Here is a 20171-nt window from a genome sequence, read left to right as displayed (position 1 = left end):
TATACTTTTTAAGTCCCTTTTAACTTAGAAGTACCTCTTTCAAGTTTTATCTCTCATCATCAGAAAAGTTTTCATAATCTCTCATTTTTCTTCATTTTAGAATCGTGGAAGTCATAATTATTTCACTTAATTTTCTGCAAAGAGAAAAAAAATTCTTCTCTGAATTCTTGAAAAATGTATGGGAGAAGGAGCTAAAATTAATAGTCAAGAATTCATGATTGTAATTATTTGCACAGATAAAAATATGATAAATCATATATGGAACAGTTCCAGAAAATAATCTTTTTTACTTGTATCTTGGCATGAAGTGAGATGGAGACAATACAACCATAGAACTTAGAAGAAATTGTGCCTGTTTAAATATCTTTAGATTCCCATGCCATCATTTTTCTGTCAGTGATAGGAGTGGTGCTTCAGATTTCTTAAGTCATGAAGATTTTGTATGAGTGTATGGTCACAGAAATGGGATGAGTATTAAAAAGTATTTAAAAAGTATTGTTCTCTTACTAAAATATTCATGCTGTGATTTCAAATAAAAGTAAATTTCTCTTCATCCTTGAACAAGCCTACGAGTACCAATTTGTGAACTATAAGTCAATTTCAAACTTTGGAACTAGCTTCTTTGAAATGGAGCTTTTCATGCACCGGGTACTCCTTTTGTTTGCTTCTCTTGCTATAATTGATCACATTTGCAAATTAGTCCAAAAACAAATGATTAATATCAGGTACTTTAATTATGATTCCCACATAATAATACTTATGAGTGTGGAATTGGTCAATTTAAATGAGTTGACCTGACATACAGTCATGATGACTAGCTATTACACAGGTAGGACTTTCATGCCATTTACCTTTTTCTATTTTTTTTATTTGATTGGATGCAAAAGATTCAGTAAATGTAATATTACAAAGCAGATTTACCCAGAACTGAATGTAACAATACAACAAACACTTCTGCAAATTGGAGATCAAAGCAGAGTCAGCACTTAATTAGATATTCAGATGCTCTTGCAGACATATATGTGATGGTTGATTGACACTTTTCACATCTGAGGACAGGATCTCATTCATATACATGTAGTATTTATGATGATTACACTGAACCTGAATTAAGAGTTAGAACTAAAACAAGATTTTCAATTTACAATACATTTTTAATTGGCATTTATTTCTTATCATATTGACACCACATGACATTACTGCCATTTTTGTGGATCATTGAATATTATTATTTATTGTGTACTGAGAATTTTTTTGTGCATTTAAAATGTAACAAAATATATTACCTGTTACTACAAGAATTTGAGGATGTTGAATCCCATTTCTGGGCACAAACTGCCATTTTTTTAATGATAAATAAGTCTTGTATCAAATTTTCATTTTACTCTTGGTATTTTCTTGATGGAAAAAATGGGATCCATGCTTGATCATGTATTACAAGTGTGTTCAAAAGTTATCCGTGAATGTGTTTTCAAGGGAGAGGTTATTTTTTTTTTAATTGACCAATTTTCTTTATCCTCTACAGGCATGCAGTTAACAAAAACTGGCAAGGAAAGATAAACATCCTATTCATAATAAAAGTTTTCACTTAAATTCTTTCAGATGCACCAGTGGGCATCAGTGGTCAAGACGTCAGCATAGAAGCCACACTGAATGTTTCAGTGACCTTAAACTGTACAGTGAATGCCAATCCACCTAATTGCTCATACACATGGTATGATGGTGACACACAGACAATACTGAAAGGTCCATCCACCAGCAATACATATTTTGTAGATATGAACAACTTGTCCGATTTTAAGGTGTACAGATGCCAAGCTGCTAATACTGTGGGCACTGGACAGGTTCGTTTCACTGTTAAACAGGCCACTGATACTGGTACATGTAAGTATTAAATCTATATGCATTTTATCTACATTTTCTTCAATTCTTCTTATATCTCTATATCTATCTCTATCTATTTATCTATCTACATACTGTATCTATCAATCTATCTATCTTGTCTGTCTATTTGTGTGTCTGTACTTACTATACAGTGAAAGTTCCCACTATAACATGATGGTTGGATCTGCAAAGTGCCACTGTGCTATGCAATGTATCATCTGCAAAGTGCCACTGTGCTATGCAATGTATCATCTGCAAAGTGCCACTGTGCTATGCAATGTATCGTGCATTACCCAAACAAGTCAGTATCCTCAAAGTTATAAATAACCTGGGAGGGGGGAGCAATTTACTGCTGACTATAGTGATGCAGTTACCAGCTTAATGCATATTTAACAAAAAAATTCTTGAAACAGTTAATACATAATAATGAGTCCTTCACTGTTACACAGAAGAAAATTGGCAACTGAAGTAATGCTTGAAATAGTTAATATATAACAAGAAATCCTTCATTGTTACACAGAAGAAAATTGGCAACTGAAGTATAGAGTTAACAGATGATCTCTTTATTTGGTATTAAACCATAACATTTCAGAATGATCTCCACAAAACTAGTTAAATCATTTCTTTCAATACAAAGGAGAAAAAGAATAAAATAAATCCTGTATAAATTGTAACTCACGATTATTTTACCCTACACAACAGGGAGTTGTATGGTTGATTATAATAGCAAATTGATCCACCCCTTTGGCTTAAATGTTTCTATTCCTGGACCAGTAAGTGTTTGACAACTGTACATCTATCTGTACATCTAACTTTACCTATACAATGACAAGTGGCCTGTGCATATTGGAGGGATTTGAAGCTGCTATCTGCATTTCTGATTAGAAGATAACAAGGATTATGGAAGAGGGGGGATGCAGTACATGATTGTGGCAATAACCAAAACTGTTCCTGATAATTCAGGCAATAAAGTTGTTTTAATCAGTGTGTATGACAGTTGAATGGACAGGCTTTGGACTGGTCTGTTGTTTTCCCTTGAATATGTAAGTAAATAAACTGAATCCAAAATTCAAGCGAGAAACATTCTAGACTAATGCATTGTTAAGTGCTTGTTTGCATGTGCCATAAGATTGGCTACTTTTAAACCCTGGATTAAGCAACAACTGTACACAGGATACAATGAAGACAAATACAAAGAAGACTTAATGGCTTTAGTTTTGATGGTTAACTAATAATTAGATTAAAAATTAGCAAGTTATTAAGGAACTAATATCTTTCAAAACTTAGGCAAGAATCATTGATCAAATATTTATTTTCTTCAAGAACAAACATTTTGCAAAATTGTTAAATAAAACTTTTGTTTATTTTGGCACTAAAACTTTGTAGGTCATTAAGAAATTAGTGAAATAAAAGTCACTTCACAAATATGCTGTATCTAAATTCATGTTATAAAAAAAGCATATTATAGTGGGATTTCACTGTATCTGTCATACATTATTTTTGTTTTCTTCCAAACTCTATCTTATCAGAGCAAATGTTATTCCAGTTTAACTAAATAGTGCATGTTGGTGAAACTTTACTAAACTTTTTTATGAGATCCTTGCATATCTGAAAAAAAATACAGATATCTCATGATTTGAATCATGAAAGTTTTAGACACAGCAGCACATGAAAGACTATTTAGTACCAAGACAATGGGAGTAATGTCCCTTGCCCAGAAACATTCCCAATACACTACATAGGGCCTGGTATGGGCAGGATTCCAACCTGTACCCCAATGATTATGAGTCTGGCATGCTTAAACCAACATGGCTTCCAAAAGAAACACTAATCATTGTCCTCTGATCAAAAAATTGAAATGGAAAACATTTTGCCCCATCATTCCTGTTTTCATTTATTTAATATGCAGGAAAAAATGCTTCATTTTTGTTAGTAAATTAACATTGTACCTACTTTAAAGAGGAAAGATGGACCAAATTCCTTATTTTATATTATCATAAATCTTTCATGACAGTTAAGTTTTGTGTAAAAGTCAATTGCAGCATGGCAGTTATTTGTATAAAGTCACACATGCAAATGTAAGTTTTGAGAGAAAGTGACGGACCTCAATATTTTGGTTTATTCAGCATAATTTTTATTGATGGTGATAAAAAACAATTACAGCTAAAACAAAGAGAAGACCTGGAAAATGTTTCTTTTCACAAGGTCCATTTCAGTAGAGGGGAAATATAGAAAAGTCCTCCATTTTGTCCCAAAAATTTGAACACACAGACACACACACATGCATACACACACACACACACACACACACACAACTATATTGTACATTTGGATAAGATGACCGTTATTTTTGCATTTTCAGTTCAGACAGGAGCATCAACAAATGACAAGTCTTCATTGAGTCAGGCGGCCATTGCAGGGATAATTCTTGGCATTATATTCTTCATATTGCTTGTCATCATCATCATCGTATGCTGTTGTACTTGTGGTAAGTTATCTCTCCTGGTTATGAACTGTATGTTGTTTACTTTAATTCTTTCATACCAAATGCTGCTTTACCTATTTTGAGTTCTCTCCCCATCTTCAAATTTTGAACTTCATGTAGCTCACTTATCGTTTCCATACAAAATGCTTATTTACCTATTTGGAGTTATCTCCCCTAACTCGGGTTTTGACTTCTATATAGTTCACTTTAAGTCTCCCATACCAAATACTGCTTGACCTATTTTTGATTTATCTCCTCTACTGTAGGTTTAAAATCTATGTAATTAACATGCTGTACATGTCGTAAGTTATCTCTCCAACTGTGGGTTTAAGCTCTATGTAGTTCATATGCTGTACCTCTGGTGAGTTATCTCCCATACTCCAGGTTTGAATTTAACATTGTTCAGATGCTTTACCTATCATGAGTTATCTCCCCAAATGTTTGTTTAAACTGCATGTAGTTCCATTTAAATTCTTCTATGCCATACACTGATGTGCTTCTGGTGAGTTTATTGTGAGCTTAAATCATTACTATATGAATAAACTACTCCCAGAGGCACTGATTGAAATGCCTAGAATTCAGAGGGATAAAGTATTGAAATATTTCTATGAACTTGGCTTGTCAAATGCAACTTGCCTGGATTAATGTATGAGGCACTGAGAAATATATTCCTGGTAATACGCCATAACCAAAGTGTCTTTGAGAAATCATTTAGCTGAGTTATTTTTGCTCCCATGTTTGTAGGTATTTTGGCTGCCTATGCTTAACAGGCTTGGGGCAGATACTTCTGAAATTTTGTGGTTTCTTTTGGATGATATATGTGTTGGATTAACTGTATTTATCTATATTACTTTATTCATCATACACTGGTTGCCCTTTTGGAATCAGTTTCTTTATTTATTTCATTCCAAAATGAGAACTGTTTGATATTTTTTTTCTCAGTCATCTTACCCCACTGCCACAACCATCATTTTTGCTGATCATTCTGCCATGACATGATACTGGTCAGTTTGCTGATTTAAGTTATGAGTGCCCCTTTAATTGTATTAAATAACCACTCCTTGGCATTCCAGACTTCATTGTTCACAAGACTCAATGACCACTGACAGCTGCAAGAAAAAATAATATATTTGGAAGTTGGTCAGAATAAAGCAGGAAGAAAAATTCCAGTTATCTCCCTTTTGCCCTTTCCATCACCATAATTAGGAAACTCAGCCATGAATTTAAGCAACTTTGTTCGAATTCCTCTTCAGTAGCATTATTCAACACCCAGTCAGTTCAACCTAATTCATCTGAAAGAGTGGCAGGATCCTAAATTTTATTCATATAGCCTAGATGGTATCACAGTGCAGAAATATTTCCTCCATATATGTGAAATTATTGAGTCCAGTTATCCTTGGAGTAGAGAAAATAGGCTTTTGAAAGTTAGTGAAAATTCTTGGCACTGAACCTAAACTGGTGAGCAAGTTAACTGGAATCTAAACTTTCCAAATGAACTTGAGATAATTTCCATGCTTAGGTGAAATCCAAACAGAATAATAAGAATCTTTTAAATCAGTGGAAGCGAATGAGCAATTATTTTATATGAGGTTAACAGCAAATTTTAGTGTTGTCAACTTGAAATGAATTTTGTCTATGACTTTGTGGAGGGTTTTCAAGTTCAGAATCATGATGTACGATTCACGGGAGGTTTGGCAGAGTTAGCATGGTAGAAGAATCATGATGTGTGATTCCCTGCAAATTAGGCTGGGGTAATTTGGACACCTCTTCATGTGTGATTCCCTAGAAGTTGGGAATCTTGATGTGTGATTCCCTGGAAGTTGAGCTGGGTAGATGTTAGAATCTTGATGTGTGATTCCCTGGAAGATGAGCTAGGTAGATTTGTGATTTTCTCTGGAAGTTGAGCTTTTTTAGGATAGTAGAATTTTGATCATTGATTCTCTGGAAGCTGGGCTGAAGTAGGATGGAAGAATCTTGACTTGTGATTCTCTGGAAGTTAAGCTTGGGTAGGGTGATATAACCTTGATATCTGCTTCCCTAGAAATTGATCTGGGGTAGGCTGTTCAAATCTTGATGTGTGATTTTGTATCAGCTGGACTGGGGTAGGATGGTAGAATTGTGACGTGTAATTCCCTTTAAGCTGGGCTGGGGTAGGATGGTAGAATTATGGTGTGTGATTTCTTGGAGGTTAGGCAAGGTTAGGATGGTGGGAAGAAATTGTGAGGATGTGAGAGAGGATTTAATGTCTTGGCTGCAGACTTCTGGTTGATAAGCTGCTACAACCACTAATCCTTCAATGATAAAGCAATGATCCCTCTGCACTACTTTTTTGCATACTTTCAAACAAATTTTAAGTAAGGATATTTTCTTTTTTTCCCTCTAAAATGATAAACCAGTGAACTACTTTGTGGAAGATCTATAAGTTTGTCCATCTGGGCTTATGATAGGAGAAATAGTAAGTGACGGGTATCTTATCTGACTTGTATATTTCAGGTGTTTGTCGTAAAGATGATGCAAAAACAAAAATAGCACCATCTGAGAAGAAGACAGATATTTTGTAAGTTGAATATTACTATTGTTGTATTGTGTTTTCATTTAAATGTAGCAGAATTAGAGATAATATTTTTTAAATATCTGATTTCCCATGGAAAATAGACGCAAATATCTTTGTATTTATGCAATCATTTCACCCTGATTAAAACTCTCTGACCCTAAGAATGTTTTTCTTCTTAATTGTAATTTCTCCAAAACAGGTTCAGCATTACGTTTGTGCCATATCAAATCATTGCAGCCCTTTTGGATTAATTTGTAAGACTTTTTGTCATTGCTGAATAAAGTGTTTGGGAAGATATATGGTCATTTGCAAAACTCATACTGACAAACACAGGAAGTGAAAGTCCTGCTATCTTTTACTGTGGTTGTAACAAGACAGTATTGATGAATTTCGCTATAAAAGAAACCTAGGAAATATGTAGCATTTTAGTTTCAATGAATATGTATCAAATTCTTATAAGAGTTATTGCCCTTTTACACTTATTCATGGATGCAATATGTGACAAAAATTTTGGGAATGCAACTATACGTGCAGTTTTCAGTGTATTGCTGTGAAACTTGGTACATATTATGGTAATCATGAGAAGACTTGTATTAAGTTTATTCAACAAACTATTTTCAAGTTTTAATGGACTTTTTTGACAACAGACTCCTCACCATCATGTGGCTAGGGGTGGAATGTGGGGCAGGTGGGAGTATATTTACATGAGAAAATTGCTGACCATTCCTCTAGGTTTTTTTCAGACATCATATGTGACTTGCACATGTCATGGGAGAATCCTATTGAATTTTGCATTCTTAGGTTCAAGGTCAGTAACACCTGAAACTTATCTGGAGTACTGTTGAGGGGCACTAGTCATTTTGGTTAAACATGATTGTAGCTAACAGTGACCTACTTTTAATGTATTTGTGTTCAACTAGCATTTATTAATTGAGTTGCACTGCTAATGTCATGTATTGTAATCAGCTCTATTTCTGTTAGTTATGAAATTTGAATAGGGCATTCACTTAGTAGTGAATAATACTTACATTCATCACTCTGACACGCTTTGTTCAATTTCTTCAGAGGTTGCTGTATTTGGTTGATTTTGTCACTGCAGAGAAGGAAGACACAATAATCTATGGAATTCTTATTTTATATTTCGTCAGTCTTTTGCATTTGATGAAATTTACCCTTTGGTTAGAATCATGTTTTAGTATAATTACTCAGAAATTGGTTGATCTATATGGTAAATGAACTGGTAAAATAGTGTATGCTACTTGAATGAGTGTTTCTAATTTTGTATTTTTATTTTTTTAAGTACAATTTTTACTCTACTTTTTGTGACTGCAGCACTTGCACACTTTGTCAGCAGAAATTTTGGTTGCATATATAATCAGATCAGCTTGCACCAGATCTATGGTGTCACTGGTGTTTGGTACTATATGTGATTTCATGGTGTTGCTGGTGTATAGTACTATATGTGATTTCATGGTGTTGCTAGTGTTTGGAACTATATGTGATTTCATGGTGTTGCTGGTGTTTGGTACTATATATGATTTCATGGCATTAGTCATGCAGTTTTCAAAGATTGGGTACTCTTTACACTGATCTACAATGTAACTGGTTTATGATACTACTTGCAATTTCATGAGCTTAGCCACTTTCAGTATTGGAATTCTAATTTTTTTTTTTTTGGTGGGGGGAAGAAGTCTGTTAATGGTCAAATGGGACAATGTCACAAAAGCAAACCACAAGAATCAGGATAGAATAATTGTGTTTGCAATGTTCTTTTTTTTATTTAATTCGTTATTTAGGAATTAACTTAGGCTTTGTATTGTAATTATGTTTGGTGCTACATTTATAAGATATAATGTGAACTTTGTCATCGTTGTCATTTTCCAGTTGTTAGTTGTATGAATGAAGCAAAATTCTTCTCTCCACTTTAGGCATCAACCAATTGTGGCTCAGCCAAAGAAAACATCAGAACAAGGGTAAGTTTAATATTTTGAATGGTCCTTGTTTTTGTACAGAGCTGACTTTTCTTGCTGAATCAGAACCTTTGAAATACTTGAAATCTTGATTATCCATTACATGAATTCCTTTTGTCTTCTTTGCTGCAAATGCAGGCCAAAAGCTTTAGTGAGCCTTGTTTTTGAAGAGTGGTTATGATGGTCAGTTATGGTCTAGTGCACTGATATGATAGTTTTTAGACAGGCTGTTTTCTTCATGACACTGATATGATAGTTTTTAGACAGGCTGTTTTCTTCATGACACTGATATGATAGTTTTTAGACAGGCTGTTTTCTTCATGACACTGAATTTTTAAAACAGAATAAATAGGATGTTTTTTTCTACTAAAACAACAATTTAAAAAAAACTTTTGTATTTGTACAAGAAGTGCCAATCCATCATCAAATATGATTTCTGTTACTTAAAATATTTTCTTTTTTAAATGAATGCTCAAAAAACTACTCAAATGAATTTGACAAAAATTTGGCAGAAAGCATACTTGCATCACAATCTTTCAGGTCTCTACAAATAATACCAGTTAAATAATCAAATGTGGCTGGTGTTACTGAAAATAGAAAAACATCTCTGAAACTGCTCATCAATTTTGAAAAAAATGTATTACAATTTATTTTTTAAGATACAGTTGATATATGTTCATCAATGCATCCTGATTGTGTATTTTAAATATAACATGAAAGTTTCAAAGTTGATGATGACCTTCAGTTTTAAATGTATTGTTTTGATAAAATGAGACAAAAACACTCCCAAAACTTTTTTTTTTCTATTCTGAAAAATGTTAACTGAGCTCTTGAATCAATTCTTTTCAGATCTGATCCATTCCTGGCCAATCGTTTCCAAAGCAAACCAGAAAGGTAATTTGCAATACATGTAGTAATAATAATAATATAATAATAATAATAATAATGTATGTAATAAGGGTAACAGAAAGCAATGGATGTTACTTATTGATTAACCACTATATTGTTACATAGAGCTATGAAGCAACATTTTATTAACTTGCCTAAACTAATGCATGAATTTAGGGAGCATGCTCAACATAGAAGTAATCAGAATTATATGTAAATCTTTAAAAGACCAAGAAAACACTTGGTGGACTTGTTAAATTCATGCACAAAACTGCTCAGCATTACTTTTCATTTTTTTCTTTAATTTGTGAAATAAAAAATAAGGTATACATACTGCCATTTATCCACCCCAAATATAAGCCTTGATATTTTGTTTAAATTTGCAGAAGTAATTGACTTGCTGCAGCATATTTCTGTCCACTTTAATACAGTATACAGCTTTTTCTCATTTATAATTATGTTATTCTGGACGTAATGCTTTATGCTATGAAACATATGACAATGATCAAAATGGTATACAACAACATGGATTTTTAAAAAAAAACATAAAGCTTATTGTTATGCCTTTATTTCCTTTTTAGAAACCCATTATTTCACAAATAAAAATAATTCTTGCTATGCCATGGTTCAGTATATAACACTGTTCTTACTTTAATATAGTTCTGCATATAACATGTTAAGTGACTCCATCTACTATGTTATGACAATTTAGGAAAACTATAAAATAACAGATTTCTAATAGGTCTTACTTTTAAAAACACAGTGGATTAGTAAAGAAAAATAACATAACATAATACTTACAAGAATTATTTGTTGAAAAGGGAGTTCTTACTTGCACACTAAATAATTGTCTGTGTGTCCGTCTAGTAAAGTGTTACATATATAGATCACTGTGGAAGGGCATTTGAGTTCCATAAACACATTACCAGTTTGTATTAGCTGACCTGGCCGTAAAATCCAGGCAGCTTATGGTATGATCCTGTGTCTGTTTGTCAACAAGTGCTTGTTACCACTCTGGAGTCCATATCTCTGATCCAATTTCAGAGTTGGAATATGGGTTTGTATCATCTTTATCTCGGATGAGTTCAATAATCATCAAACTCCATGCATGTTGATGTGATGTTGCATATGATTGGCTGTTGATGAGGGAATGTTGCGCCTGATTGGCTAATATTGATACCACTCTGATTTTCATCAGATGTGGAATATATGCTTATATGATTCAGATCTTGCATCTAATTGGGTGAAATTGTTACCACTCTGGAGGCCACATTTTTGATTCAGTAATAAGTAAGATCCATGCATAATAATGAGATGATCCTGCATCTGATTGGTGCTAGTTGCTACCACTCAGGAAGCTGCATTACTGATTCAGTTCTTATCAAAATTGGAATATATGTTTATGTGATTAAAATCTCACATGTTCACTAATAAGCAAGATCCATGCATACTAATGAGGTGATCTTGCATCTGATTGGCTTAGCTGTTTTCCCCTCTGGAAGCCATATTTCTGATTGGTTTTAATACATTGACTTGCAGTATGTGTTCATGATATTGGATGGATTTGATAATGAACAAGTTCCATGCATATTATTGAGATAAACTTGCATCCAATTGGCTGAATTTGAGATCCACACATATTAATGAGATAATCTTTTGTCCAGTTTACAGAGTTTGAGATCCACACATATAAATGGGGTGATCTTGATCAGATATGTTGAACTTGTTATCCTTCTGTAAGCCACATTTCTCATGAGATTTTGATTGCACTTTAGGTTAGAGCATCTGCTTCAAATGTGAGGTCATGGGTTCAGTCCCCAGCCTTATCATACCAAAGACTTATAAAAATGGCAGCTGCCTTGCTTGGTGCTCAGTACTGTATTAAGAGGTTCAGTTTAGGACTTTTCATCCTGGTGTCAGGATCATGTGACTGGGTGGGATATGATACCACATGATGCTCCAGTGCTAGACATCACTATAAACTTTCACACTGCAGACATCATAGCCATATGACTGAAAAATTGTTAAAGATGTGTAAGAAATCCAAATCACACACACAAACACGCACTCACACACACACACACACACACACACACACACACACACACACACACACACACACACACACACACACACACACACACACACACACACACACACACACACACACACACACACACACACACACACACACACACACACACACATCATTGTAATTAAATAGGTAAACCCAAGATGATATAAAGCTTGGGAGATAGTTTACATACAATGTCTTCTTACACTACCTGGTACAGTAAAACCTGTCTTGAAAGACCACTGCTATGTGAGACCACCTGTCTTGTGAGACCACATTCTCAGTGCACAAATTTATTGATTATATAGGATTGTGACCCGTTATGAGAGACCACCTGTCTTGAGAGACCATAATATTTTGGCAAAAGAGGTGGTCTTTCAAGACAGGTTCTACTGTACTAGTCATAAGCCTGGTTAGTGAAATGGTCAAGGTTATGTTATGTTAGACAGGTGAGTGATTTGAAGCATGACTGGGACTCTTGTTCATTTGCTGTACATGTTTTACCTCATACTGTGACAACATCCAGTTTGCAACATGTCTTTGTTGAACACAAGTGACAATTTTAGAAAAACATCCTGGTGTTTTTTTTACTGATTATATATATATATATATATATATATATATATATATATATATATATATATATATATATATATATGAATGAAAAATCAATAATGCAGTTATAAGAAATACTGCCTGAACATGTACATTAGCTAACTTCCGATGTAACACTTGCATGTTTGTTGATGCAGTTACTGATTTATTGGCAGTACAGTAGCCATTCCCATGGGTACTGATTTATTGGCAGTAGAGTAGCCATTCTCATGGGTACTAATTTATTGGCAGTACAGTAGCCATTCTCATGGGTACAGATTTATTGGCAGTACAGTAGCCATTCTCATGGGTACTGATTTATTGGCAGTACAGTAGCCATTCCCATGGGTACTGATTTATTGGCAGTAGAGTAGCCATTCTCATGGGTACTAATTTATTGGCAGTACAGTAGCCATTCTCATGGGTACAGATTTATTGGCAGTACAGTAGCCATTCTCATGGGTACTGATTTATTGGCAGTACAGTAGCCATTCTCATGGGTACTGATTTATTGGCAGTACAGTAGCCATTCTCATGGGTACTGATTTATTGGCAGTACAGTAGCCATTCTCATGGGTACTGATTTATTGGCAGTACAGTAGCCATTCTCGTGGGTACTGATTTATTGGCAGTACAGTAGCCATTCTTGTGGGTACTGATTTATTGGCAGTACAGTAGCCATTCTCATGGGTACTGATTTATTGGCAGTACAGTAGCCATTCCCATGGGTACTGATTTATTGGCAGTAGAGTAGCCATTCTCATGGGTACTGATTTATTGGCAGTACAGTAGCCATTCTCATGGGTACAGATTTATTGGCAGTACAGTAGCCATTCTCATGGGTACTGATTTATTGGCAGTACAGGAGCCATTCTCGTGGGTACTGATTTATTGGCAGTACAGTAGCCATTCTCATGGATACTGATTTATTGGCAGTACAGTAGCCATTCTCGTGGGTACTGATTTATTGGCAGTACAGTAGCCATTCTCATGGGTACTGATTTATTGGCAGTACAGTAGCCATTCTCATGGGTACTGATTTATTGGCAGTACAGTAGCCATTCTCGTCGGTACAGATTTATTGGTAGTACAGTAGCCATTCTCATGGGATAAGTAGACAAAAGCCCTTCACTCCCTAATTATTTCAGATTGCTTCTGGTAAAAATTTGACTCTTGGTGGACTGTAATTGATTCCCATTAATGAAAAAGGTATTATTACATTTTTCTACTTGCAACTAAGTTCACAAAGATGACACGGTCTGAACTATATTCTCAGACATGATATTTTGGCCAAATTTAACTTTTTGTCCTTTTCTTCATATATTTTTATAAGAATAACATTTTCTCCACTTTGCTTCTTTGCTTTTTGGCCATTTCTACATGTTATGGGGAACCCTGATATAACATATATTGGCATATTATGAATTCAGTTATAACACAGCATTGTCATGGTTCCTGAACTTTTGTCATAGATAGTCTTTATTTTCTGATGCTCCTAAAATTGACAAACATGAAAAAAATCAGTTAGGTGTCAGAAATCTATAGCTTACAGGGCATAATTAAAATTCATCATGCAAAGCAATGATTGTCATTAAGACTACAGGTATTGTAATACTAATTGTTAAATTAATTATCAGGTAGAATATTTATTACCAAATTCTTTGATTCATGGGTAGGCCAGATGTCAAAGGTGAAGGCAGTACAATTCATTATTTTGTCACAAGGTAAGATGATGAATTTTAATTTTCATGTCATTACTTTGACACTCCATTTGATGATTGTATTGTCAGTAATTTAATATGTAATTTTGCACAGTGCCGCCTACACAAGTCCTGTACGCCAAAGAGCTCCTGATAGCTACAGAATCAATAGGTAAGGAACTATGTAGAGAAAAGGTTGATTGACTGCAGAGTGATAATTAACTTCACTCTGTCAATATCTCTCATATCTATTCTAACAATTCTTGTACATTGTCTTATGTCATTTGATAAAAATGCTTAAAAAGTCTAACTTCAGGTAACTTGTTATCTTATACACATCTACCGTATCTATGTGCATCTATCCAAAACTACATGCCAAAACCCCTGTAACTATCTTACACTGTGGTTATATTAGTATGGTAGACTTTATGACTAACCCTTGTTTCAATGATTATGTAAGGGCATGTCTTTTAAACAAGTCAGTATTACATGCTTGAAGCATAACTATAAAATATGCAAACATTTATTGTTTACTATTTTATAAAATAAAAACAATGTAGATGGAGAGAAAATGTGTGAGAATAAGTCTGAGGAAGGCATACATACACAAACTGATATTTATTGGTGTTTAGATAATGTCAACAGTACTGTTATCAGCAGATGAAAAAAATGGCACTGCAAAACTTGGCAAATTTTCATTCCCAGGATAATCAGAAGTTTGGATGTGTTGAAGATTGCAAGTTACACTGGGAGATTCAATGTTCAGTGATCTTAACAGCTGTGAAACATTAATAGCCTTGTATTTTTGACCTACAATAGCAGTAATAACCAATTACCTTTCATCTATAAGTAATAACCATGTACCTTTCTTTTACTGCTATAATTGCATTATTACCCATGTACCTTTCATCAATAATCATGGTAATAATCATGTACCTTTCATCAATAATCACTGAAATAACCATGTACCTTTCATCAATAATCACAGCAATAACCATGTACCTTTCATCAATAATCACAGCAATAACCATGTACCTTTCATCAATAATCATGGTAATAATCATGTACCTTTCATCAATAATCACTGAAATAACCATGTACCTTTCATCAATAATCACAGCAATAATCATGTACCTTTCATCAATAATCACTGAAATAACCATGTACCTTTCATCAATAATCACAGCAATAACCATGTACCTTTCATCAATAATCATGGTAATAATCATGTACCTTTCATCAATAATCACTGAAATAACCATGTACCTTTCATCAATAATCACAGAAATAACCATGTACCTTTCATCAATAATCACAGCAATAACCATGTACCTTTCATCAATAAGCATGGTAATAACCATGTATCTTTCATCAATAATAGAAGTAATATCTACATACCTTTCATCTACCAGTATAATAGCAGTAATAACCATGTACCTTTAATTTACTGCTATAATTGCATTAATAACCATGTACCTTTAATCAATAATCATTGTAATAACCATGTACCTTTCATCAATAATCACAATAATAACCATGTACCTTTCATCAATAATCACAATAATAACCATGTACCTTTCATCAATAATCACAGTAATAACCATGTACCTTTCATCAATAATCACAGAAATAACCATGTACCTTTCATCAATAATCACAGAAATAACCATGTACCTTTCATCAATAATCATGGTAATAACCATGTACCTTTCATCAATAATCACAGTAATAACCATGTACCTTTCATCAATAATCACAGTAATAACCATGTACCTTTCATCAATAATCACAGTAATAATCATGTACCTTTCATCAATAATCACAATAATAACCATGTACCTTTCATCAATAATCACAGCAATAACCATGTACCTTTCATCAATAATCACAGTAATAACCATGTACCTTTCATCAATAATAGAAGTAATATCTACATACCTTTCATCTACCAGTATAATAGCAGTAATAACCATGTACCTTTAATTTGCTGCTATGATTGCATGAAGAACCATGTACCTTTCATCAATAATCACAGTAATAACCATGTACCTTTCATCAATAATCACAGTAATAACCATGTACCTTTCATCAATAATCACAGCAATAACCATGTACCTTTCATCAATAATCACAGAAATAACCATGTACCTTTCATCAATAATCACAGCAATAATCATGTACCTTTCATCAATAATCTCGGTAATAACCATGTACCTTTCATCAATAATCACAGCAATAACCATGTACCTTTCATCAATAATCATGGTAATAACCATGTACCTTTCATCAATAATCACAGTAATAACCATGTACCTTTCATCAATAATCACAATAATAACCATGTACCTTTCATCAATAATCACAGTAATAACCATGTACCTTTCATCAATAATCACACTAATAACCATGTACCTTTCATCAATAATCACAATAATAACCATGTACCTTTCATCAATAATCACAATAATAACCATGTACCTTTCATCAATAATCACAATAATAACCATGTACCTTTCATCAATAATCACAATAATAACCATGTAACTTTCATCAATAATCACAGCAATAACCATGTACCTTTCATCAATAATCACAGTAATAACCATGTACCTTTCATCAATAATAGAAGTAATATCTACATACCTTTCATCTACCAGTATAATAGCAGTAATAACCATGTACCTTTAATTTGCTGCTATGATTGCATGAAGAACCATGTACCTTTCATCAATAATCACAGTAATAACCATGTACCTTTCATCAATAATCACGGTAATAACCATGTACCTTTCATCAATAATCAGAGCAATAACCATGTACCTTTCATCAATAATCATGGTAATAACCATGTACCTTTCATCAATAATCACAATAATAACCATATACCTTTCATCAATAATCACAATAATAACCATGTACCTTTCATCAATAATCACAATAATAACCATGTACCTTTCATCAATAATCACAATAATAACCATGTACCTTTCATCAATAATCACAATAATAACCATGTACCTTTCATCAATAATCACAGCAATAACCATGTACCTTTCATCAATAATCACAGCAATAACCATGTACCTTTCATCAATAATCACAGTAATAACCATGTACCTTTCATCAATAATCACAGTAATAACCATGTACCTTTCATCAATGATAGAAGTAATATCTACATACCTTTCATCTACCAGTATAATAGCAGTAATAACCATGTACCTTTAATTTACTGCTATAATTGCATTAATACTCATGTACCTTTCCTCAATAATCACAGTAATAACCATGTACCTGTCATCAATAATCATGGTAATAACCATGTACCTTTCATCAATAATCACGGTAATAACCATGTACCTTTCATCAATAATCAGAGCAATAACCATGTACCTTTCATCAAAAATCATGGTAATAATCATGTACCTTTCATCAATAATCATGGTAATAACCATGTACCTTTCATCAGTAATCATGGTAATAACCATGTACCTTTCATCAATAATCATGGTAATAACCATGCACCTTTCATCAATAGAAGTAATATCCATGTACCTTTCCTATTCCAGTATAATAGCAGTAATAACCATGTACCTTTCATCTATAATAGCAAAAATAACAATGTACCTTTCATCTATAATATCATACAGCAGGGTCTGTATCTCTTAATAATTTGTGAGCAAAATTGAAATTTTATGAAGATTTAGTTTTTGCTGAATCACTAATAGAAATGGTGAGCTAACAATCTTTCAGTTTAACTTGTAAGATGATGGAGACAGGAACAAGAGAGATGTAACTACGTGTAGGCCATTGTTTTCTCATTCAGTTTATAATATAAACTTTGAAATTGTACTAACTATAAAAAGATTTTCATTTTGATAATGATAAATTTCACAAGTCATCATGCAGAATATGGTTTTCTTCTCATGGAAATATAGGTGTTTGCATAGATTAGTAGCGTTATCATGGTTGTTGTAAAATAACATGAACCTTTTGAGATATGTACATACATGATATTAATGATATCATGACAGCTTTTCCTAATGCAGCTTAAGCTGATTCAGTTAATTAGAGTCCACTTTGGTTTAAGGCATTCTTGTAAATGCATACACTCCTGTTTCCAATCAAAATCCACTCCATTTCCATAAACAGATAAGGACATATTTAGATCCTCTTTATTCACACCCCACCTCCATTACCTACTTTTATGACCACACTTTATGAAATTGTCAGAAAAGTTTTCAGATAAACCCATTGTAACATGATTTGTTATTACATGCTTCTGCTTATAACATGATGGAAGCATGGCTCTCATATTTTAATTTAATGTGACCTTCTTTTTAATATCTTAAATACATGTTCTCGGAAAAGCCAATTATTCATACCTCTAGCAGATTATTAATCCCAGCACTGCATTTAATGTTGCTTTAACTTCTGAATTTTTGTTAAACATATTGCATCATTATATTTGTTAACAAAAATAAAGAAAAGCTATCAAGTTCAGACAAGTTAAATGATTTTTGAATACAGTCAGCACTGTTTAATGTTTGGAAGAAGTAACATGTAGCTAGTTTGACATTTTCTGAGAATTTGTTAATGCGATCCTGCTTATATATTGATGTCATTCTTTGGACCCTGAGCATCACGTTATAACAGGTTTTACCAATAACTAGAACTAATTCTGCCTTGGATATGTTTTAGTTTTCAACTATTTCCTACTTGAACATTGCCAAAATTGCATTACATAATACATATACATGATTTTGGACTCATCATTCCATGTGTGTTTGGCATTTCTCCAAAATATGTTTTCCCAAAATTCCATCTGTAATGAAATTACAGGAGACATAAAGGTCCAACACTGCTTCAAAAGTCTTCTTCTAAAGTGTATTGTGTGGAAATAACTGCACTGGCATGAAATAACTAGAATTTTGTAGCTATTGTGATCCTTAGAGAGATTTCCGTATCATGTCTGTTTGCTTTGTCATTCTAAACAAAAACTAAAAAGGCTGTACTCCACAAATATTTTAAAACATATTTTATTTATCTGCTTTCCATCCCATACAAGTAGCATTCTTCAACAGTCAGCAAATGTCCAAGAAAAATGAGAGGAAAAATAATTAAGGTTTTCTTATTAACTACAGCAGGATGCAATAGTAGCTGATTGATTTAATTAGTGTAACAAAACCTTGACCTAATTAGCGCAGTGCCACCTAGTAAAATTATTCTCATAAGAATGGCTAAACATAAATTGATAATTTTGACACTAATCTAGAATTAATATCTTTCACGTTGCACAATTGAAGCTGCTGTATCCTTTAATATGGCCAACACATTTTAAACCAAAAACCCTAATAACTTCTCAAAGACTTCACAACGTAAATTGACTGAAATTTAGAAAAAAGCATCTTTAGCATGAAGTCCTTTCAAATATTTGCCAACAAAAGAAGCTTAAAAATGAATAGAAAATGTCCAAATTTTACAAAAAATATTTGGACATAATATATTTTAAGTTTGTACCAATTATGCCTTTCTGCCTTCCACTGTGGCTGCCTTTCCTGGCAAATAAAACCTCCCACCAGAAAACAAAATGTTAAACCACATTTCTTGGCTAACTCCTCTACTCTGGCAATTGTTTTGAGTGATCTCAGGTCCAATTGGAATTTAAGTACCACCCCCACCCACCCAATTTTTAGAGAACATGTAAAGCCATGTGAGCAATTTTAGGCCTAACTTAGGTCTCTTTTTCACATTTTTTCAATTAACATTCCTTGTTTATTAATGGCATACTTCATTCATATAGCCTGAAAGTTTTCCTAAGTGTTTACTCAGTGATGTATTTGTTAATAGCCCACAGACTTTACTCCAATTGCCTCAACACCAAATAACCAACTTGTGTTGATGTGCTGTAGAGGACAAAACCAAACAAAATACCCACAGTAGTAAAGCAACCACCCATGCAGCCCAACTACTTGTGTGGCAGCCAAAATCTTCCTTTTAAACAACTCTTTTATTGGGAGGG

At 33.4% G+C, this 20171-nt stretch overlaps 1 protein-coding gene across 1 annotated transcript in view; it reads left to right on the top strand.

Moving 5' to 3' along the window:
• Nucleotides 1-20171, top strand: part of LOC149793724 (hemicentin-1-like) — a 204284-nt gene that overhangs the window by 149883 nt on the left and 34230 nt on the right. The window contains exons 19-24 of the mRNA XM_089969043.1: nt 1603-1884; nt 4247-4372; nt 6863-6926; nt 8852-8896; nt 9743-9787; nt 14265-14321. Coding sequence (XP_089825169.1) covers nt 1603-1884; nt 4247-4372; nt 6863-6926; nt 8852-8896; nt 9743-9787; nt 14265-14321 — 619 coding nt within the window. The remainder of the gene's footprint in view (nt 1-1602; nt 1885-4246; nt 4373-6862; nt 6927-8851; nt 8897-9742; nt 9788-14264; nt 14322-20171) is intronic.

Source organism: Sinohyriopsis cumingii, chromosome 8 (genome assembly GCF_028554795.1).
Source record: "Sinohyriopsis cumingii isolate HCF-2022 chromosome 8, ASM2855479v2, whole genome shotgun sequence".
Taxonomy (NCBI): domain Eukaryota; kingdom Metazoa; phylum Mollusca; class Bivalvia; order Unionida; family Unionidae; genus Sinohyriopsis; species Sinohyriopsis cumingii.
This window is presented reverse-complemented; position numbering and strand designations above follow the sequence as displayed.